The sequence below is a fragment of the Enhydra lutris genome, unplaced genomic scaffold (assembly GCF_002288905.1).
Source record: "Enhydra lutris kenyoni isolate GAN:26980312 unplaced genomic scaffold, ASM228890v2 scaffoldscaffold10, whole genome shotgun sequence".
Lineage (NCBI taxonomy): Eukaryota > Metazoa > Chordata > Mammalia > Carnivora > Mustelidae > Enhydra > Enhydra lutris.
Genome location: NW_019154094.1, coordinates 7032132 through 7050771, shown reverse-complemented (window position 1 = coordinate 7050771; position 18640 = coordinate 7032132). Strand labels below are relative to the sequence as shown.

General features: G+C 55.8%; 2 protein-coding genes across 10 annotated transcripts; both read left to right on the top strand.

The window, feature by feature from the left end:
- Positions 1 to 1813: 1813 nt before the first annotated feature.
- LOC111143831 (solute carrier family 26 member 6) lies at positions 1814 to 11459 on the top strand. Of its 9 annotated transcripts, none has more exons than XM_022497759.1 (22): positions 1883 to 2498; positions 2596 to 2935; positions 3763 to 3921; positions 4003 to 4142; positions 4366 to 4476; positions 5029 to 5192; positions 5397 to 5561; positions 5641 to 5793; positions 6119 to 6201; positions 6286 to 6433; positions 6689 to 6802; positions 6947 to 7024; positions 7350 to 7445; positions 7662 to 7768; positions 7919 to 7988; positions 8945 to 9037; positions 9126 to 9224; positions 9636 to 9728; positions 10039 to 10218; positions 10408 to 10462; positions 10844 to 10876; positions 11113 to 11459. In XM_022497759.1, the coding sequence occupies exons 3-22, from the start codon at positions 3803 to 3805 to the stop codon at positions 11445 to 11447; spliced, it is 2436 nt and encodes an 811-aa protein (XP_022353467.1). In that variant the 5' UTR covers positions 1883 to 2498; positions 2596 to 2935; positions 3763 to 3802; the 3' UTR covers positions 11448 to 11459. The 9 variants fall into 9 exon arrangements, with proteins under 9 accessions (XP_022353464.1, XP_022353463.1, XP_022353471.1 ...); XM_022497757.1 differs by having other exon boundaries at positions 1883 to 2647; positions 2750 to 2935; XM_022497756.1 differs by lacking the exons at positions 1883 to 2498; positions 2596 to 2935 and adding an exon at positions 1814 to 1865 and having other exon boundaries at positions 10042 to 10218.
- A 1131-nt stretch (positions 11460 to 12590) lies between these two features.
- LOC111143832 (transmembrane protein 89) lies at positions 12591 to 13543 on the top strand. The gene is made up of 2 exons (XM_022497765.1): positions 12591 to 12986; positions 13353 to 13543. The coding sequence occupies exons 1-2, from the start codon at positions 12603 to 12605 to the stop codon at positions 13536 to 13538; spliced, it is 570 nt and encodes a 189-aa protein (XP_022353473.1). The 5' UTR covers positions 12591 to 12602; the 3' UTR covers positions 13539 to 13543.
- Positions 13544 to 18640: the final 5097 nt, after the last annotated feature.

Below are 18640 nucleotides of genomic sequence, written 5' to 3'. Positions count from 1 at the left end.
GGGCTGCTAGTTCTACCCTATTCTATTCCTTTCTAAAGGGAAAAATGACTGTTAGAACCCTGTTCACAAAACTCTCTTTTATTACTTTGACATCCAGAACTGGGGACTTTTAGATTTTGTTACTTTGTTTACAGGACAAGATTTAAAACATTTTAAAACTTTGTTTACAACTTAAAACTTCAAATTTTTACACTTTGCTTACAGTTGAAAATGTGGTGTCCCCCCCCTTGTTTACAAGTAAAAGATTGAGAGGGCAGGAGAGGGGCTGGAGGACCCTGGACCTGGCCATCTTGAGGGGTTTCTAGCTCCTAGCTCTCCCAGGCCAAAGGTCAGCCCTGAGCCCCCTGTTGAACAGCAGACCCAGAAGGCCTCCAGAGTAGGCTCCTTTAATAGCTAGGAACCATGGGTTGTGCAGGGTTGTAGGGGGTCTGTGCAGACACCCCCCTTCCCCCACACATACTCCTGGGAGGCAGTTTCCAAGGAGATTAAAAGTTCTACTTTGCTGACTGGTGCCAAATCCTGCCAGCCAGGACTCCAGCTCTCCTTACCCAGAATGACCCCAGCCCTTGAAGGGTTGAGGGGCCCACTGTGGGGAGAAGGGGTTGTCCTTGCTATGTCCTAGCTTCTATAGATGCCCCTCTCCCGGGTTCCCCTGCTCCAGCCCACTGGCCCCTTTCCCTGTCTGTGTAAATTGTTCCGTGAAGCCGCGCTCTGTTTTGGGATTAAACTTCTATAGAAAATGGTTATTGCCTCTTTCTGTTTGGGGGTGGGAGTGGGGTGTGTGGGGTAGAAGGGTGGTTATGAATTATTCAAACCAACCTGACCTTTGGGAGAAATCTGAGCGCTGCCCCCTCTCAATATTCAGCTATTTTTAGCTAATTTCATCTGACATTTGGAACAGGTTCCTATCTCTTTCACCCTGAGTTCTGGACCGCTGCCGTGTGATCAGGGGCCTGAAGTATGAGCAAAGGTGCTGGAAGTAAGGCAACATGGAAACCCTCTCTCCTCAAGGTGTCAGCACTATGACTTGATCTTCAGGGCCTGCAATTCTAACCTGGCATTTGCCCTGGCCAGGGCTCCACCACCTCTAGGAACTGCCCTTGCCAATCCCTGAGCCCGTTAACAGCATTGACCCCTACTAGCCTCTCAGACTTGCAGCTGGCCAGGACATCGCCTTCCTTCCCCGCAAGCCTTCCGGGCGAGATGCCAGGTGTGCTGGAGGGAAACCTCTGGCTGCCTCACTTCAGGTCTGGATGTACAGAGTTGAAGGGAGGCCTTGAGCACCTTCAGTGTCAGACATTGCCTGGTCTTAAGGGGACGCCCTGAGTGGGAGGCAGAAGAGGCCCCAGGGACCGGGATACCCTAAGAAGAGCTAAGGCTGTGGTTACCAGCAGCGTCCCCACGCAGCCCATCTGGGGGCTTTCCCTCCCCATCCCGCGGGGACCCTCCGAGAGAAGCCAGGACTTGGTATCCGCCTTGTCATATTCAGGTACCCGGGGCCGTTGCTTCCACCAGCCAAGCGCGGATCCTTAGTCCCAGCTAAGTTCCACCCGGCTCAGGGAGGAGGACTAGGCGAGCCAAGAGGGGTAGCGGAAACCAGGCCGCAGCGTAGGAAGGGGTTAAATCTTACGCGCCCCCCCCCCCCCCCCACGAGGCTCGCACCGCCCAAACAGCGTCCCTCAGGCCCCGTCCGAGCACGCTGATTGGCCCAACCCTGCCTCGTCCTGTCCAGGGATTGGCCCCTCGGAGCACGCCGTAAGTCCGGGTCTCCCCTCCCGAACTGTAGCGGCCTCCCGCCCGGCCTCTGGGAGCAGCCGCCACCAGGCTGGCAGCCTGCTGGCCATGGGGCAGTCTGAAGCTTCAGGGTGAGTGCAGGGCACAGTTCCGGTTCCCCGCGTCCGTGTCCGCGAGCTTCCGCGTGGCCCCGGTGCGGGCGCCGGCTTGGGTTAGCTCGGAAGGGGTACCGCTAAGTCCGGAGCAGGCATCCTCCCCCTGCGACGCCCTGGTTTGCAGCTCTGCGGATTTTCTGCAGGCGGCTGCCCCATGAAGCGGGGGATGGGGGCGGGAGCCCGCGCGACCCCCCCCCCCCGCCCCGGAGGGGTGTGCGGGAAGCCGCTCGAGCGCCGCCCGCGGGCTAGCCTCGGGCCGCGGAGGGCGGCTGAGTGTGGAGGAGACCCGGCCCTGGAGGTGAGCCGCTGGGCGCGTTGAGGCCCGGAGGTCGCCGCAAGGAGCCCATAGCGGTGGCCCGAGCCCACCCAGCTGTACCATTGAGCGGGACTGAGGGGCCCGAGGTGCCCTTCCAGGGGGAGGGGCCCAGGATCGAGACCCCGCCCTCCAAGCACGTGGCCTGGGGAATGGGGGAGCCCTTTAAGAAGACTTGAGTGATTCACGGAGGAGGGGCAAGGGTACTCAAAGATCTCTGTGAGACGGCGGTGCCAAGAGTCTCTGAGGATCTGCCTTGCACCTACTCCACTCCCTTCTCCAGCCGGGACATCCAGGTTAGAAGTTCTTCCCAGTCGAGTTCCTACCCCTCGGGTGGGATCCTAACCCTAGGTCAGAGCCCACAGAACAGCACTTTCCTGAAAACTTTCCCAGCAGGGGAGAGTTCCCCCTCAGGGAAGACTCCTGCGCCGGGATCTATTCCCAGGTGAGAGCTTTCAACCCTTCCAGGTGGGAGCCTCAGCCAGGTAAGAGCTTCCCTTAGGCAAGAGTATCCTGAGGATGAGAACTTTCCTGGTTTTCCTGGCAGGTGAAAACTTTCCGGAGAAAGCTTCCCTCCCAGTATGTGCTTCCTCGAATGAGAACTCCCTCCCCACAGATCGCCTATTCCCAAGGGAGGTCTTCCCTCCCCTCTCCCCTATAAGTGGGAGCCTCTGGGTGGATAAGAGATTCTCCAACACAGAACATACCTGGCTGGTGCAAACTTTCCTGTTGGGTGAGAGCTTTCCCTAAGGGAGAAAGAGCCTGGTGGTAGGAGCTCTGGAGGGGAAATCTGCCCACTTCAGGTGGGGGCTTGCCTTTCCATGTGAGAGCCATCCCCTGGCTTTCCCAGATCAAGCCTGAATTTGTCTGTAGCCTGGACACCCAGGCTGGAAGCCCAGGGGTAATCTTAGCCCCAGTACTTTCCTTCCTTTGGAGGGGAACCACTCTAGAGAGGAACTTGGGGGCGTCTGGGTGGCTCAGTGGGTTAAAGCCTCTGCCTTCGGCTCAGGTCATGATCCCAGGGGGAGCCTGCTTCCCTTCCTCTCTCTCTGCCTACTTGTGATCTCTGTCTGTCAAATAAATAAATAAAATCCTAAAAAAAAAAAAAAAAAAGAGGAACCTGACTGAAGAACTGGACCCCTGGTTGCTGGGTCCCTTCCTCGTGCAAGCTCTCAGACAGCACTGAGCTCATGGGGCAGCTGGATGGGGACTCAGAGACTGGACAGGGATTATCTGGGGGAGGGACTGGGGGCACAGTCAGGGGGACAGTCAGCCTGGGATAGGGACCGATAGAACACTCACAGGTGGGCAGCTCTACCTGGGTCGGAGGTATGGATTGTATTCATTTTGCCATCTCTTCATAGGGGACTTTGGCCCAGTGAGAGACTTTTCCCAGCCAAAGTTCAGAGATTTCCTCTGGCTGGGTGTGGGTCCAGCTCTCAGCTACCTAGATCTTAAGGCCTAGAAAAGTCAAGTGGGTGACTCTCTAATCCCAGGTGGAAGTGTGGGGGAGGTTGGACCAGGGGTACACTCACTGTGACTCTGGTCTCGCCACCCCAGACGGAGGGACACACAGGCACTGTTGCCTGTGACACAGGCCATGGAGCTGAGGAATAGAGACTACCATGTGGAGCGGCCACTGATGAACCAGCAACAGTTGGAGGAGCTGGGGCACCGGACTTCAGCCACCAGGACCTACCAGTGGCGAACCTGGTTTCAGTAAGGCTGAGGGTGGGGGTCTGGGGGCCCTGGCAGGACCTAGGTAGACCCTGTCCCCAATACCTACCATTGTATCCACAGGTGTTCCCGTGCTCGGGCCCGAGCCCTTCTGTTCCAGTACGTCCCAGTTTTGTCCTGGCTACCCCGGTATCCCTTGCGTGATTGGCTCCTGGGCGACCTTTTGGCTGGCCTGAGTGTGGCCATTATGCAGCTCCCACAGGGTGAGCCCTACCTGACCCGGAGGCTGTACCCTGAGTCCTGGCTGGGGGTGATCTGCAATCCTTCAAGGCCCCGGGCCAGAAGCCCTGTGGTCTCGTCCACCCCCATAATCTGATGCTGTGAACGCTGCCCCTGGAACTGTGGCCCATGACCTAGGGTTGGGATTCCCTCATCCTTTTCAAGGCCCTGGCCTCCAAGCCTCCATTACTACCATTCCATTTCCAGGCCTAGCCTATGCCCTCCTGGCTGGACTGCCCCCCGTGTTCGGCCTCTACAGCTCTTTCTATCCTGTCTTTGTCTACTTCCTGTTTGGTACTTCCCGGCACATCTCCGTGGGTGAGTGGAGCCAGACTCGGGCCTTACAGGAGGATGTCCACCTTCCCCTGTGGAGGACAGGGTGAGGGAGGGCTGAATGGGAGGGACAAGGGAACTTAGGAAAGGGGACAACATTGGTGCTGGGTCCACGGTCATTTCCAGGCAGGACTAGGCCTCTGACTGTGGGGACACAGATTCAGGAGAGCTCCAGCCCCTGGCTCCAAGAGGAGGTGGGTGAGGCAGCTCGAAGGGTCCAGAACTCAGCAGAGTCCTGACCAGCCTGAGGCAGGCTGAGCCCTTTTCCCCATCTCACCTTCTGCAAGGGGCGTGATTCTGGACTGATGGACACAGGTGGGGCAGGGAAGGTGATGCAGACCAACATTCCTAGCCACCCTCAAGAGTCCTTAAGTTCAGAGTTCATACTTGACTATCAGCACAGCATCTATCTGCCTGACGTAGTCTGAAGATACTTGTCTAGAACCAGCTGTCTCCTGACCTCTCCCCTTAAGGGCAGGTCTCCAGGGTAGGTCAGTGCCCTGTCCCCTTCAGACCCATCCTGACCTACCCCTGCAGGCACCTTTGCTGTCATGTCTGTGATGGTGGGCAGTGTGACAGAATCCCTGGCCCCGGATGAGAACTTCCTGCAGGGTGTGAACGCCACCGTGGATGAGGTGGCCAGAGACCACTTCCGGGTGCAGCTGGCCTCCACACTCAGCGTCCTGGTCGGCCTCTTCCAGGTGCAGAGCAGGAGGGAGGACGTGACCCCCCCTGCCCCTCCCCCCGGCCTTCCCCTGCCAGTTCCCCTCAGGGTCTGCCCATCCCTGCCCTCCTCCTCCCCCTGGCTGCTCCCTCATCCCCCCACCCCCTGCCCTGGGCTCTGCTGTAGCCGACCTGACGACCCTGACCCTTGCCTCCCATGATGGCCCCTGGCCACCCCACAGGTGGGGCTGGGTCTGGTCCGCTTCGGCTTCGTGGTTACCTACCTGTCGGAGCCCCTCGTCCGAGGCTATACCACAGCCGCGTCCGTGCAGGTCTTCGTCTCACAGCTCAAGTATGTGTTTGGCCTCCAGCTGAGCAGCCGCTCTGGGCCGCTGTCCCTCATCTATGTGAGTGCGGGCAGGAGGAGGGCCAGCCGGGGCGCGCCCCACGACCTTGAGTGCTGCCGGTGACCCTGCCTCCCCTCAGACAGTGCTGGAGGTCTGCTCGCTGCTGCCTCAGAGTGTGGTCGGCGCGGTGGTCACCGCGTTGGTGTCAGGGGTGGTACTAGTGCTGCTGAAGCTGCTCAACGACAAGCTGCACCGATACCTGCCCATGCCGATCCCTGGGGAGCTGCTCACGGTTTGGAATCTGTTGGCGGGGGGATACATCCTGGCCAGTGGGCACCCCCGGGATTTAACGACCAGCTGGAGTGGGCACCCGGGAGATTTCCTGAGGATGGGGTGTGACCACAGCAGGAAGGTCCCATGTTGGTACCTTCTGGACCCTGATATCATCTCCTTTCCCCAAAGGGTGGTGGTGTAGCTTACCCCTTTGCCCACTTCTCCCCAGCCGCCCCCAACCGCCAAAGGCTTTGCTTCAGGCCTCGCTGTTCACCCCCACAGAGGTTTCTCCACCCCCTTGATGATGCCAGAACCCCTCCCCTGACTCTGTCCTCTCTCCCCAGCTCATCGGGGCCACAGGCATCTCCTATGGCGTGGGCCTGAAGTCTAGGTTTGGGGTGGATGTTGTGGGCGACATCCCTGCAGGGTGAGCTCTGGCCCCTGCCCGGGCAGTGAGGGCTGGGGGACCAGGGCCGGCTCCCTCCTTTGGCCTCACAAATGCCCCTCACAGGCTGGTGCCCCCAGCGGCCCCCAGTCCCCAGCTGTTCGCCAGCCTGGTGGGATATGCCTTCACCATCGCTGTGGTTGGTTTTGCCATTGCCATCTCCCTGGGGAAGATCTTCGCCCTGAGGCACGGCTACCGGGTGGACAGCAACAAGGTCTGGGGGTAGCTGGGTATACAGAGACCCCAGGGCCTGGGGGCAGGGGGTGTGGAGTGTCAGGTGGGACATAGGGAAATAGCAAACAGACATGCTGGGGCCGCGCAGGGGACTGAGGGCGGGAGAGCAAGGCATTCGGGACAGTAGCAGCCAAGCCTGGGGGGCCGTTGAGTGTGGATGGAGGTTGGGGACACCTAGGCCTAGACATAGTGGCACAGGCAGCAGGCACTACACACCTGCACTTTTCTCCACCAGGAGCTGGTGGCTCTCGGCCTCAGTAACCTCATTGGGGGCATCTTCCAGTGCTTCCCCGTGAGCTGCTCCATGTCCCGCAGCCTGGTGCAGGAGGGCTCTGGGGGCAACACACAGGTGGGCTTTGGGTGTGGGTGAGCATCTGTGCGTGTGCGCGAGCATCTGTGCACGTGCGCACACACAGCTTTGGGCAATCCCACCCCGCTCCTCCCGCCACCCCTACACCCCCGCCCCACCCCCCTGCTCACTCCCACCCTGCAGGTGGCTGGAGCTGTCTCCTCCCTCTTTATCCTCATTATCATCGTCAAACTTGGGGAGCTCTTCAGAGATCTGCCCAAGGTGAGTGGACACATCCAGCCAGCCAGGCTTGAGGGACTTGGCCAGGCCAGGGGCAAGGGGCAGTCAGGTCCGAGGCGAGGGGCAGGAATACAAGGTGGTGCATGACCTGTTTTTCAAGGTTGAGCTCTCTCTCGGGTGAAACTTGGAGTGGAGAGTAGGGGATTAGAACCCTTCAGGTTCAGATCCAAGGTGTTTGGCTCAGGGGTGGCCGTGAGCGTCATGTGGGGTTATGCCAGCATCAGTCTTGCTCACGGCTGGGTGGTCAGGCTTGTCAACATCTGGGTACCTCCCAGCAACCCCTGTGACACGCCCACTCCTCCCCCAGGCTGTGCTGGCGGCTGCCATTATCGTGAACTTGAAGGGTATGTTGAAGCAGTTCACCGACATTCCTTCCCTCTGGAAGTCAAATCGAATGGATCTGGTGAGAGGCCCCCCATCCTGCTGCTGAACCCATATGCTCTTTCTCCTGGCCTCCTGAGTTCTTAGTCTTGCTCATCCCTCCTTTCTCCCTGATGCCCCCAGGGCCCCTGCTTTGCTCCCCGAGGCCCTCCCCCCAACCCCAGCACTGCAGATCAGTGCTCAGGGCAGAGTTTCATTTTTCTCCCACTCCCCTAGCCACGTTGCCTCCTTCTTTTAGCTCATCTGGCTGGTGACCTTTGTGGCCACCATCCTGCTGAACCTGGACATAGGCCTGGCGATCGCTGTCGTCTTCTCCCTGCTCCTTGTGGTCTTCCGCACGCAGCTGTGAGTCTCCCCTGTTGGTCCCCCCATCCCAGCTGGGGGGGGGGGTGTGAAGGCCACGCTGGCTCCCCCCAGCTTTCCCACATCTCGTGAGTAGCCCGAGGCTCCCTGGTACCCCCTCATTGCCCCCTCCTCACACTCTCTCCTTCACAGGCCCCGCTACTCTGTCTTGGGGCAGGTGCCAGACACGGATATTTACCAAGATGTGGCCGAATACTCAGAGGTGGGTGGCAGGGCCTAGGCAGGGGGACGGCCTGGTGGGGTGGGACGGAGGTAGAATGGGCCTTTGTTAGTCCTTTCTGCATCAGGCAAAGACCCTGGGGGCTGAGGGTGCTTTGGTCCTGGGAACTTAAGGAAGGAATTTGGGTCCATGACTCCTACTTAGAACTATGAAAGGACAGAGGAGTGGACAGAGAGGGACCGGGGAGCCGGGAGAGGGGTCTGTCTTGGAGCCAGCAGTATAAGCCTTATCCTGCCGAGCAGCCTTGGGGCAGGAATGCAGGAGCCTGGGGCATCAGGATGTAGGGGAGGCTGTTTTGCTGACCTGATCAGTGGAGTTCTACATCCCAGTTGTCCGTTTACCTCCTGAGAAGCTTCATGCCTAATAGTGGGGTTCTGGAATAAAACAAGCCCATTCCTGCTGACATGGAGCCTTGGAGTCTGAGTATAGTATAATTAGGCAGAGTGAGGGGAGGGTAGGAGGGGGGCAGCTCAGCAGGATGGAAAGGGAGGTGGGATGCATTATATAGGCCCAAGTGCTGAGCCCTTGTTGGAGTGGGAGCCGGGGAGCGTCTCTCTGTGCACATGCAGGAAACTGATCACAGGGTGGGCGGTGGAGCCCCAAGGGGCGGCCTAAGAGCCTGACCTGGGTATTGGCAGAAGTAGGGGGAGATGGGAAGGGAGGGCACAGGGTGCCCTGGAGGAAGCTTTGACAGGCCTGGCTGAGGGCCTGGGTGACAAGGGTGAGGGGTAGGGAGCAGGAGGAGGAGTTAGGGTGATATAGCTAAGTTTGTGGCCTAAGATCTTAGGAGGGCAGGGGCCGCAGGCTGGGCCCTTGCTGGCTGGCGAGCAGAGGCTTGGTGATGGGGGGCCCTGGGCCACACGGGGGGAGGGAAGGAGGAGAACAAGAAAGCCAGGAGAGTGGAGGGCTCAGCCACTCCAACCCTGCCCCATCCCCAGGCCAGGGAGGTCCCAGGCGTGAAGGTCTTCCGCTCCTCGGCCACCTTGTACTTCGCTAATGCTGAGCTCTACAGCGACGCGCTGAAGAAGAGGGTGAGTCCGGGGGTCCCCAGGGTGAGTGTCAGAGGGTCTCTCCCCGCCCCAGAGCGTCCACATCCCCTTCCGTGTTGTTTGCCTCTAGTGTGGTGTGGACGTTGATCACCTCATCTCGAAGAAGAAGAAGTGGCTCAGGAAGCAGGAGCAGAAGCTGAAACGGATGCAGAAGACCCTCCAGAAACAGGCAGGGGCCCCTTCGAGCCGGGGATTCCTGCCCCCCGTCCTGCTGCTGAACCCACATGCTCTTTCTCCTGGCCTCCTGAGCTCTTAGCCTCACTCATCCCTTCTTTCTCCCTGATGCCCCCTCCCGGGGGCCCTGCTTAGCTCCCCCCTCCCCAAGGTCAGCGCTCTGGGCAGTTTCGTTTTCCTCCCCGCCCCCATGCCAGTGACAGCATGGACCACCTCTTCCATTCTTGGCTGTTCCTGGAACTGGTCAAAACCCCACCGACCCCAGCCTGGCAGCCCTGGGTCCCAAGCTTTAGTCCCTGGCCTGCCTAGCTGCCCAAAGCCTGGGGGTGACACCAGACTGGGATGGCTTGGCTGTCCTATGATAGCCGGGACAACTCTTTCCTGTCCTCCTTCTCCCCTGGCCTAGATTGCTGCCTCCGAGGGCACTTCTGTTTCCGTCCAAGTCAACACCAACATCAGAGACATGGAGAGCAACAATGTGGACGACTCCAAGGCCAGGGTGAGGCTGGAGGTGGGAGAGGGGGCAGCCGTGAGCTGCAGAGATGTGAGTGGTCCGCGCATCCTGCGGGGAAAGCCGTGGGTTCGAGGTAGTCGTGCCAGTGGTGGGCGGCGGCGGGGGAGGTTTGTGATGGGTCCAGTGCCCTATAGGGAGAGGCCTAGTGATCTGCCATAGATTTTCCCTGCACGTCCCATATAGGCGGGTGTTTGCGTGTGGGGTCCCACATCTGATCCTGTGTGGCCCTTGCCTGTCTGTGTTCTTTGCCATCACCCCTTCACGGGCAGCCTTTGCAGGGTGTCTGGTTTCCTAGCAGGCGAGCGCAGGGAAAGAGCTAGAGGATACAACAGGCAGCGGTCAAGAAGATGCCAAGGCCGCAAACGGGTCCACACTGAAGGCCCTGGGCCTGCCTCAGCCACACTTCCACAGCCTCGTTCTGGACCTGGGCGCCCTCTCCTTCGTGGACACTGTGTGCATCAAGAGCCTGAAGAACGTAAGGGGCTGGGGTGCTCCTAAGAAGAGCCATGGGAGAGGACAAGGCCCCCCCAAGCCTCCTGACCCCATAACTAGATCCAAGAGCCCCTCTGAGCTCCATCTCAAAACTCTCTCCACCACCTGCCTGAGTCCTTCCTTGGAGCCCTCGAAGCTCCCTCTGAGTCTAGCCCCCACTTTTTGGCTGCAGATTTTCCGCGATTTCCGAGAGATCGAGGTGGAGGTGTACATGGCCGCCTGCCACGGTGCGTGGGGGGCAACGGCACAAGGGGTCTGGTCGGGGAGTGGGGTTCTTCTAGCCAAGGAGTCTGCCAAGCAGCACAAACAAAAGTCTCTGAGACTGGGGGTCAGAGGGGTCTTGGGAGGCAGGGGTCAAGGGTCAGGAGTGACTGGAGGTTTAGCAGTAACCTCAGGCATAGAGGTCATGGGTGAAATGGGTCAGGGTTTTCTGGTGACTGAGTTTGGGGGCTTGACGTGCCTGGTGGTTCCGCAAGTCAGGGGAGACCTACTCCTTGCCCACAGCTCCTGTGGTCTCCCAGCTTGAGGCTGGGCACTTCTTCGATGCATCAATCACTAAGCAGCATCTCTTTGCTTCTGTCCACGATGCTGTGCTCTTTGCCCTCCAGCACCCGCGGTCCAGCCCTGCCAGCCCTGTTTTGGTGAGCTGGCCTCTGGCTCCTGTGCTCTTTTTGTCTGTCTACTGCTTGTCCCTACCCTGACCCCCACCTCCAGGAAGTCCACCCTTTCTGAATGGCTCTGTCCCCAGTGGACCCACTGGTACCCCTTCCCGCCTTCCGCTGAAGCTGCTCCCAGGGGCAGGGGTCGCTGTCCTGGGGGACGGGGCTGCTGTGTGTTTTTGGAAACTGACTGGAGCCTTCCCTCTCTACCTACTCAGACAACCAAACTCTGACGGTGCCTCCGCCCTGCCTACCACTGCTCACCTCTGGAGGCTGTGACCAGGCACTTGTGAGAAACTCCCTGCCCCCGGGCTGCCTCCAGACGTCACCCAGGAGTCCCCTCCATATACACACACACACAGCTCAGGGATGGAGGTCCTGGAATTCCCAAGTTCAGTGCCATAGGCCTGGGTCTGGGATGGGGCACTGGAGTCAGACCGGCACCGGCTGGGCTGGGGAAAGATCCATGTTTTTAGCCCCAGAAATAAAGACCTGTTTGCCTACCACCAGGCTCTGCTGTGCCTTGGTGGGGGCTTGGTGGAGTGGGCAGTGATCCACAGCCCTGGCTCCTGACACCCTTCTTATGCCCCAACATGGTGGGCTGAAGTCAGAAGTTGGGGGGGAAGGCTTGGGAAGGGCAGAGTCAGGTGGGAGAATAAAGAGCCAGAGGGAGAGTTATGGGGCCCAAGGCCAGGGTGGGGGCACCCCGGGTTCACGCTCCCCAGCCATGCACAGCCCTCGGCGCCTGTGTCTTTAGCCGGAAGACCATGGAATCTGCTTCTCAGGAATGGTCCCGGTGAGTGTGGCCCCTGGAGGGCGGAGAGTGAAGCTGAGCAACCCGCTGGGGAAGTGAGGTGTCCACAGGTGCTACTAGCCTGTGTCAAGAAGTAAGCATGTGGAGGATTCACTTACTTGGGAAAAAAGTCTGTTCATATCATTAGGTCACTCGGGCTGTGCAGGTCACTCTCCACCCAGAAGCATGTGCTGACTTCTACCTTAAAAGGTCAGCATCTGAGCATGTCGCCCAGTGGACGGCCATGGGCCTTCCTCCGGGACAGCTGAAGCCCTGAATGAGGGGAGGCGGGTGGGGGGTGGCTAGAATCTTCTGGGTCTCCGTGGTGGAATAGCAGGGATGGTCATGTCACCATTCCCACATCGTGGGTTGCTTGGTGAGTATTAGATGAGGCAGTGCCAAGGAATGCTCTTAACAAGACCAGTGTTCCCTGCTCAGAGCCCGGGAGCTCTGCCTTCCGCAGGTACTGCCGAGGCGCCCTGCTCAGTGCTGGGCCAGTGGACGGAGACCGCACTGCCCTTCCTGTCACCGAAGTGCCCCTTGTCCAGCTCAGTGTTTATCGTGTGTGGCGGCAGCATCCTGCTCTGTGTTCATGAATCATCTGCCCTGCCCCCACCTCCCAGAATCACAGGCCAGGAAGTCAGGGCTTCTTAATCCACTCTGACACGCCATGTCCCGGCCGCAGGAACGGTGCCTGGCTTGTGGTATGCTTGGCAAATACTGGGTGAGGGAAACTTCTAGGCCAGAACGGAGGTCAGACAGACCTCAAATAAGAACTTGCACATTGTTAGAATGACTTTGAAGGAAACAAAACGGGGTCACACAAGAGAGAAGGGACTGTGTTGCCCAGCAGGGTCACAGGAGGGAGGCTAAGGGAGCAGTGTTTCCTGGCCAGGATACCCCTCCTGAAAGGCCATGGATCCTGCTGGAACCCACAGCTCGCTGCTGGGGGAGGGGTGTTTGCCCGTTGCCAGGCACCCAGGTTCTATCCGGGCATTTGGCGCCGCCATGCTGCTCGCACCATCCTTCCTGCTACTGCTGCTACTGCTGGCCATGCCAGCTCCCTCCCAGGCCTGGTCTCGGCCCCTGTGGTACCAGGTGGGGCTGGACCTTCAGCCCTGGGGATGCCAGCCCAACAGCCTGGAAGGTTGCGGGGGCAGCCTGGGCTGTGCCGGCCACTGGATGGGCCTGGGGATGAACCGCCTCTACCCCGTGGCTGGGGTCACCATCACCACCACCATGATGCTGATGATGGGCCGCGCGGTGCTGCAGCGGCGGCGCTCCCAGGCCAAGTCCGAGGTGAGTACAGTGCTGCTTGGTCCTCCGCAGCCTCCTGCCTCCACTCCCACCCTGTGAGCTCACATTCTCCACCCAGGCCTTGCGTCCTCTACCCCTTGGCTCACAGCCTATGGCCCCTACACCGGTCCATACCCATCAGCCCTTGACCATTCCCTGTGGCCAGTACTCTGCCCCCATCTGTCCACCCGTTTACTATCCCTATCCCTCATCCAGCCCCCTGTGACTACCCTAGCCCACGGCAGACCCTCTCTGACCCTCCATGACCATCTCCCTTCCCATCCCCTTCTCCCCGGTCTCATCGCTGCCCCTCCCCACACCCCCGCCCTATCCCCTGCTCTTAACTCCTGCTTCTTGGTCCTTCCTCAGCATCCGCAGGTGACCACTAACCCGAGTGGACCCTGGAAACGGCGGACCCACATCTCAGACCGCGCCCTGCTCCTTGGGGTCCTGCACATGCTGGATTCCCTCCTGGTCCATATTGAGGGCCACCTGCAGCGTATATCCACCCAACAGAAGACCCCAATAAAGGGGATATCCGCCCAAAGTGGGTGACCCAACATATGCCTCCCTTTGCCTGATGACCTGAGGATGGCCTAAGGCTCTGGGCCGGCCTCAGTGTGTGTGTGTGTGTGTGTGTGTGTGTGTGTCCGTCCGTCCGTCCTCTCCGGGCCTGCCTGGACCCTGGACCCTGTGTTCCCTTTTTCCTTCTGCAGGCAGCAGACTGGAGGCCTCTGTGTCCAGGATGGGTGGGAAGATGGGATGGGCTCACACTGCTCCATTGCCCCTACCAACAGACCCCTCTTCCCTAAGGTCTCACCCACAAATCCAGCTGTTCCTCTGGGGCTCCTCAGGGGCCCCAGTGTGGTGGGACAAGACTTGACCATCAGGGCAGACTTGGGTAGTCCATGGAGGGCTTCCCAGAGGAGGTGATAACCTGGCTGAGTCAATGAGGGCTCCCAGCTGGTGATGCAGAGAGTTGGGTAGGGGGGCAGACGGTGGTTGGAGGGTGAGCCCTGGCTGCCTTCATCCTTGTGGCAGCCCCAAACATGGTCTGGCGCCTGGGCAGCCCCCGCCTTAAGTCCCCTGGAAGTGGAATGAGGGCTGAACTTCACCCCCACTTCCCTCCCTTCTACTGCAGACAACCCAGGCTGAGTGGGTACTGAGACCTGTACGTGTTGAAGGTCTGTTTTAGAAAAAGAATATTCAAAAATAGAAACAGGTGCATTCACAAGAGGAAAGAAACGAGAGATTACAAATGTTAAAGACTTGACCTTATGATGCAAAATCCAGACCAATGATGTGCTTGCGGTGATGTCCGGACGTGTTTCTGGACTGTGTGTTCTTCTGAACCCCCAGCTGCCGACTCTGAAAACCTCCATATAGGATGAGGGGCTTGACATAAGGGGGACATACTCTCTACAGAAAACAGAAAAAGAACTCAGTCTTTCTTCTAACGTGGTTGATTGGCATTTGTGTTTTAATTTTTGATAATTTAGAAAATTCCTCTCCTAACCTGTTATTGATGATGTCTCATCAATGGTCTGGGTGGTTTTCATATTTGGAAAACGCTCATCAACTTGCCTTCATATAGAAGCTGTGGAATCGGGAGGAGTTTCTCCAGGATGGGCTTCGGGCTCCCCAGACATTTCAAAACTTGTTTTCTTTTCGTGGCCCACAATTTTTCTAGCGCTGGGCACTGTGGGGGCACCTAGGGTTGCAAATGCGATAGGATCCTGTATTTCTGTCCTGACCAGGAGTTCTGATCTGACAGGATGTTCCTGGGGGGCCTCCTGTACCAGGACAGGAACAATTAGTTAACCACATGCAGGAGTGGAGCAAACCACATTGGGTCTCTCTAAACCCAATCCAAGTGTGTCCCTGAGTTTGACTTGGAGCTGCGGCCCTCAGATCCCAGCCTGCCGCCAGGCACTGAGAGGGCAAACCGGCAAGTGCGTCTAGCTCAGCCACAGAAGCGCTTCACCACAGTTAGTTTTTGCCCTTGGTCCAACCCTTTCCCTCCCTCCCTTAGATACCTAGCTTGACTCCCTGGTAAACATCCTAATCTCCCTCTTGGAGTCTGCTGGGACAATCCCCAACCCACCTTCCTCTTGCCTGAACCCCCAAAATTATACTTCTTCCGTGTTCCCTATAAGAGAAGAGGTAGGGTGGAGGGGTTGAGTGGGAAAAGACAGAGGTTCTAACTGAATACAGTTAGAATATCTTCATTTTGCAAGTGTAAAAAAAAAAAAAGACTTGGGGTGTTTGGGTGGCTCATTTGGTTAAGCATCTGCCTTCGGCTCAGGTCGTAATCTTGGAGTCCTAAGTTTGAGCTCCACATCGGGCTCCCTGCTGAGTAGGGAGTTTGCTTCTCCCTCTCCTCCTGATCCTCTCCCCACTTGTGCTCTGTCTCAAAAAAATAAAATCTTTGGAAAAAAACCAAAAAAACAAAAAAAAAGACTTGCCTTTACAGACACACTACTGGGAGTCTCCCCAAGGCCTGGAAGAGAAGGGCATTGAAGCTTAGGATTCATCAGCCTCTTGCTAGGCCCATCTCTACATTCTACAAGGTTCAGTGAGCACCCACTGTTTGCCAGTTCCATTGCGGATACTGGGATCCAGTGAGGTCCCGAACAGAAAGGGCTCCGCCTTACTTACTCACAAATGGGAGGGCGGCGGTGGTGGTGAAATCAGTTCAGGAAAAGCACTTACTCTGCAGAGACGTGTGCTGGCCTGTCAGAATGGAGAAGACGTGGGCCAACTGTGGGCACCTGAAGGATGAGGTGACTAGAGTAGGGGACAGTGCCCCAGTCAGAATGACAAGTCTGGTAAGAGGGTGGGGACAGACCTTGGCCTTATCCAGGAACTAGAAGGTGGTCAGAATTTCTGTGGAAAAAGGAGCTCTGGAGAGTAAGAAGGAGCAGGCTGGGGAGCAGGAGGGGTCAGTACCTCCTAGTGAGGGCGTGTTGGGCGGAATAATGGCCCCTCAAGAGGGCCATGGGATCTGCGGCTATGTTACAGTACATGGCAAAAAGAACTTGGTGGATGGAATTAAGGTCAAAGACCTTCAGGTAGAGAGATTACTCTGGATTATTTTCTTGGGCCTAATGTAATCACATGAGCCTTTAAAAGTGACAATGAGGGCAGCTGACTTGGTCAGATTTAAATTGTGAGATGTACTTGATCCTCTGTTCCTGGTTTTGAAGATGGTAGAAGGGACCTTCCACCATCCAAAAATCCAAGGAATTCAGGTGACCTCTGGAAGCTGGGAATGACCCTCCAGACATAGCCAGCAAGAAAAACAGGAACCTCAGACCTACAACCACCAGGATCTAAATCCTGCCAACAATACAAATGATCAAGGACACACAATTCTCTCTTAGAACCTCCAGAAAGGAACACAGCCCCGCTGATGCCTTGATTTTAACTTAATGAGATCCATGATGGACTTTGAGCCTAGAGAATGGTGAGGTAACAAATTTGTGTGCTGAGTCATAGAGTTCCAAGTGATTTGTTATGAGAGCAATTGAAAACTAATACTGATATTGGTATCAAGAGCAAAGTACTACTGTAGCAAACTCTAAAAATATGGGAGCGGCTTTGGAATTGAGCAGTGAGGAAAACCTGGAAGAAGGTCAAGGAGCATAATGGAAAAAGCCAAAACCACCTTCAACCATTAGCGGAAATCTCTTGACTTTAAAACTCCTGCCCATGAGGGCTCAGAAGGAAACAAGGAACATGTTACTGGAGACCAGGAGGAAACAGGACACTAAGTAGCTGTAGAGAGCTTAGTGGAATAGCTGGTGGGTGGAAAACAGAACTTGTAAATGATGAACATGGACATTAAATAAAAGAGATTTCCAAGTAAAATGGAAAACACAGCCTCAGCTCTTGTTATTTATGGTAAAATGCAAGAGGAGGGAGGAAGATTGAGAGGAAAAGGGTTAAAACAGAACCAGGATATTGATACCAGAAACTCTCGGCCAACTGTCCCCCCAAATCATTGGCATTGATACATTTCTAATCAATCCATGCTTTGCTTTTAGGCTGACAACGGACTATTCTTATAAATAGTTTAGAACAGGGTGTGACATCACAAAAGATAGCAGAATAAGATTCTCCAGGAATCCTTCTCTCCACCAAAATAATTACTGAACTTGCAAAGACCACGTGGCAGGTTTTTGGAACCCTGAAGTCTAGTTGAACACTTGCAGCACGCAAGGGAGAGTTTGATGAAAAGTTCAATTCATGGGGCACCTGGGTGGCTCAGTGGGTTAAAGCCTCTGCCTTCAGCTCAGGTCATGATCCCAGGGTCCTGGGATCGAGCCCTACATCGGGCTCTCTGCTCAGCAGAGACCCTGCTTCCTCCTCTCTCTCTCTGCCTGCCTCTCTGCCTACTTGTGACCTCTGTCTGTCAAATAAATAAATAAAATCTTTAAAAAAAAACCAAAACTTCAGTGAATTTCCCTGTTTCCACCCCATGCTGAGGCAGCTTCCCAGGTGCAGGGGATTTAAGTAGACCTCACTCCCTCACCCTCCCATCCCACCTTGCCTTTGGGAGCAGGACATTTAAGGAAATCTTTGTCAGATCACTGGCTGCCCAAAGTGAAAATAGAATAGAAACTTCAGCAACTGCACATAACAAGGAATATACACTTTGTAAAAACAGTATAGAAAGGTCATAAACAGACAGCTCCACCCCCTCAACGAGCTGAAATCAGGATTCCCTGAAGAGTGAGAGAATTTGATTTCCAGAATTACCACATGCCATACTCAGAATGTCCAGTTCTCTACAAAATATTATGCAACATGCAAAGAAATGGGAAAGTATGGCCCATTCGCAGGGGTCGGGGGGGGGGAGAACTTGACAGAAAACATCCCTAAGTAAGCCCAGGCAGTGGAATTATTTGTGAAAGGGAACCATGGACAAAGAGCCAAAGGAAATCAGAAAAACAACATCTGAATAAAATTAGAATATCAATAAAGAGAAAATTCTCAGTGGATCCAAGAACACTGGAGCTGAAGACTACAATAATGGAAATGGAGAACTAGAAGGGTTCAACAGCAGACTAGAACAGGTAGAAGAAAGGATCAGTGGACTTGATGGTAAAACAGATGGAATTATCCAGTCTGAGGGTCAGAAAGAAAAAAGAAGAAAAAATGTGCAGTTCCTGTTGAGTATCATCAAGCAGAACAACCTATGTAGAGTGGGAGTTCCGAACAGAGAAGAGAGAAAGGGGCAGAAGAAAAAATTTGAATAAATCACGGTCAACTACCCCCCCAAATCTGGTGAAAAACATGAGTACAGACAACTACAAAGTTTGGTTTGGTGGTTTGAGGCTTAGCATAAATGACTCTACTTTGGGTCTCTTGTTTTTAACAATAAATATTGTATAATCCCACCTCTACAAGATATTTAAAATAAGCAAGTTTATAGAAAGAGAAGGTAGAATTGAGATTACCAGGGGCTGGAGGAAGGAGGAAATAGTGAATTATTGCTTAATCGGTACAGTTTCTGTTTTGGATGATGACAAAGTTCTGGAAATAATGATGGTGGTGGTACAGTATTTTGAATGTAACCAATGCCTCTGAATTGTACACTTAATGATAGTTAAGATACTAAATTTTACATAAATATTAGCACAATTTATATCTAA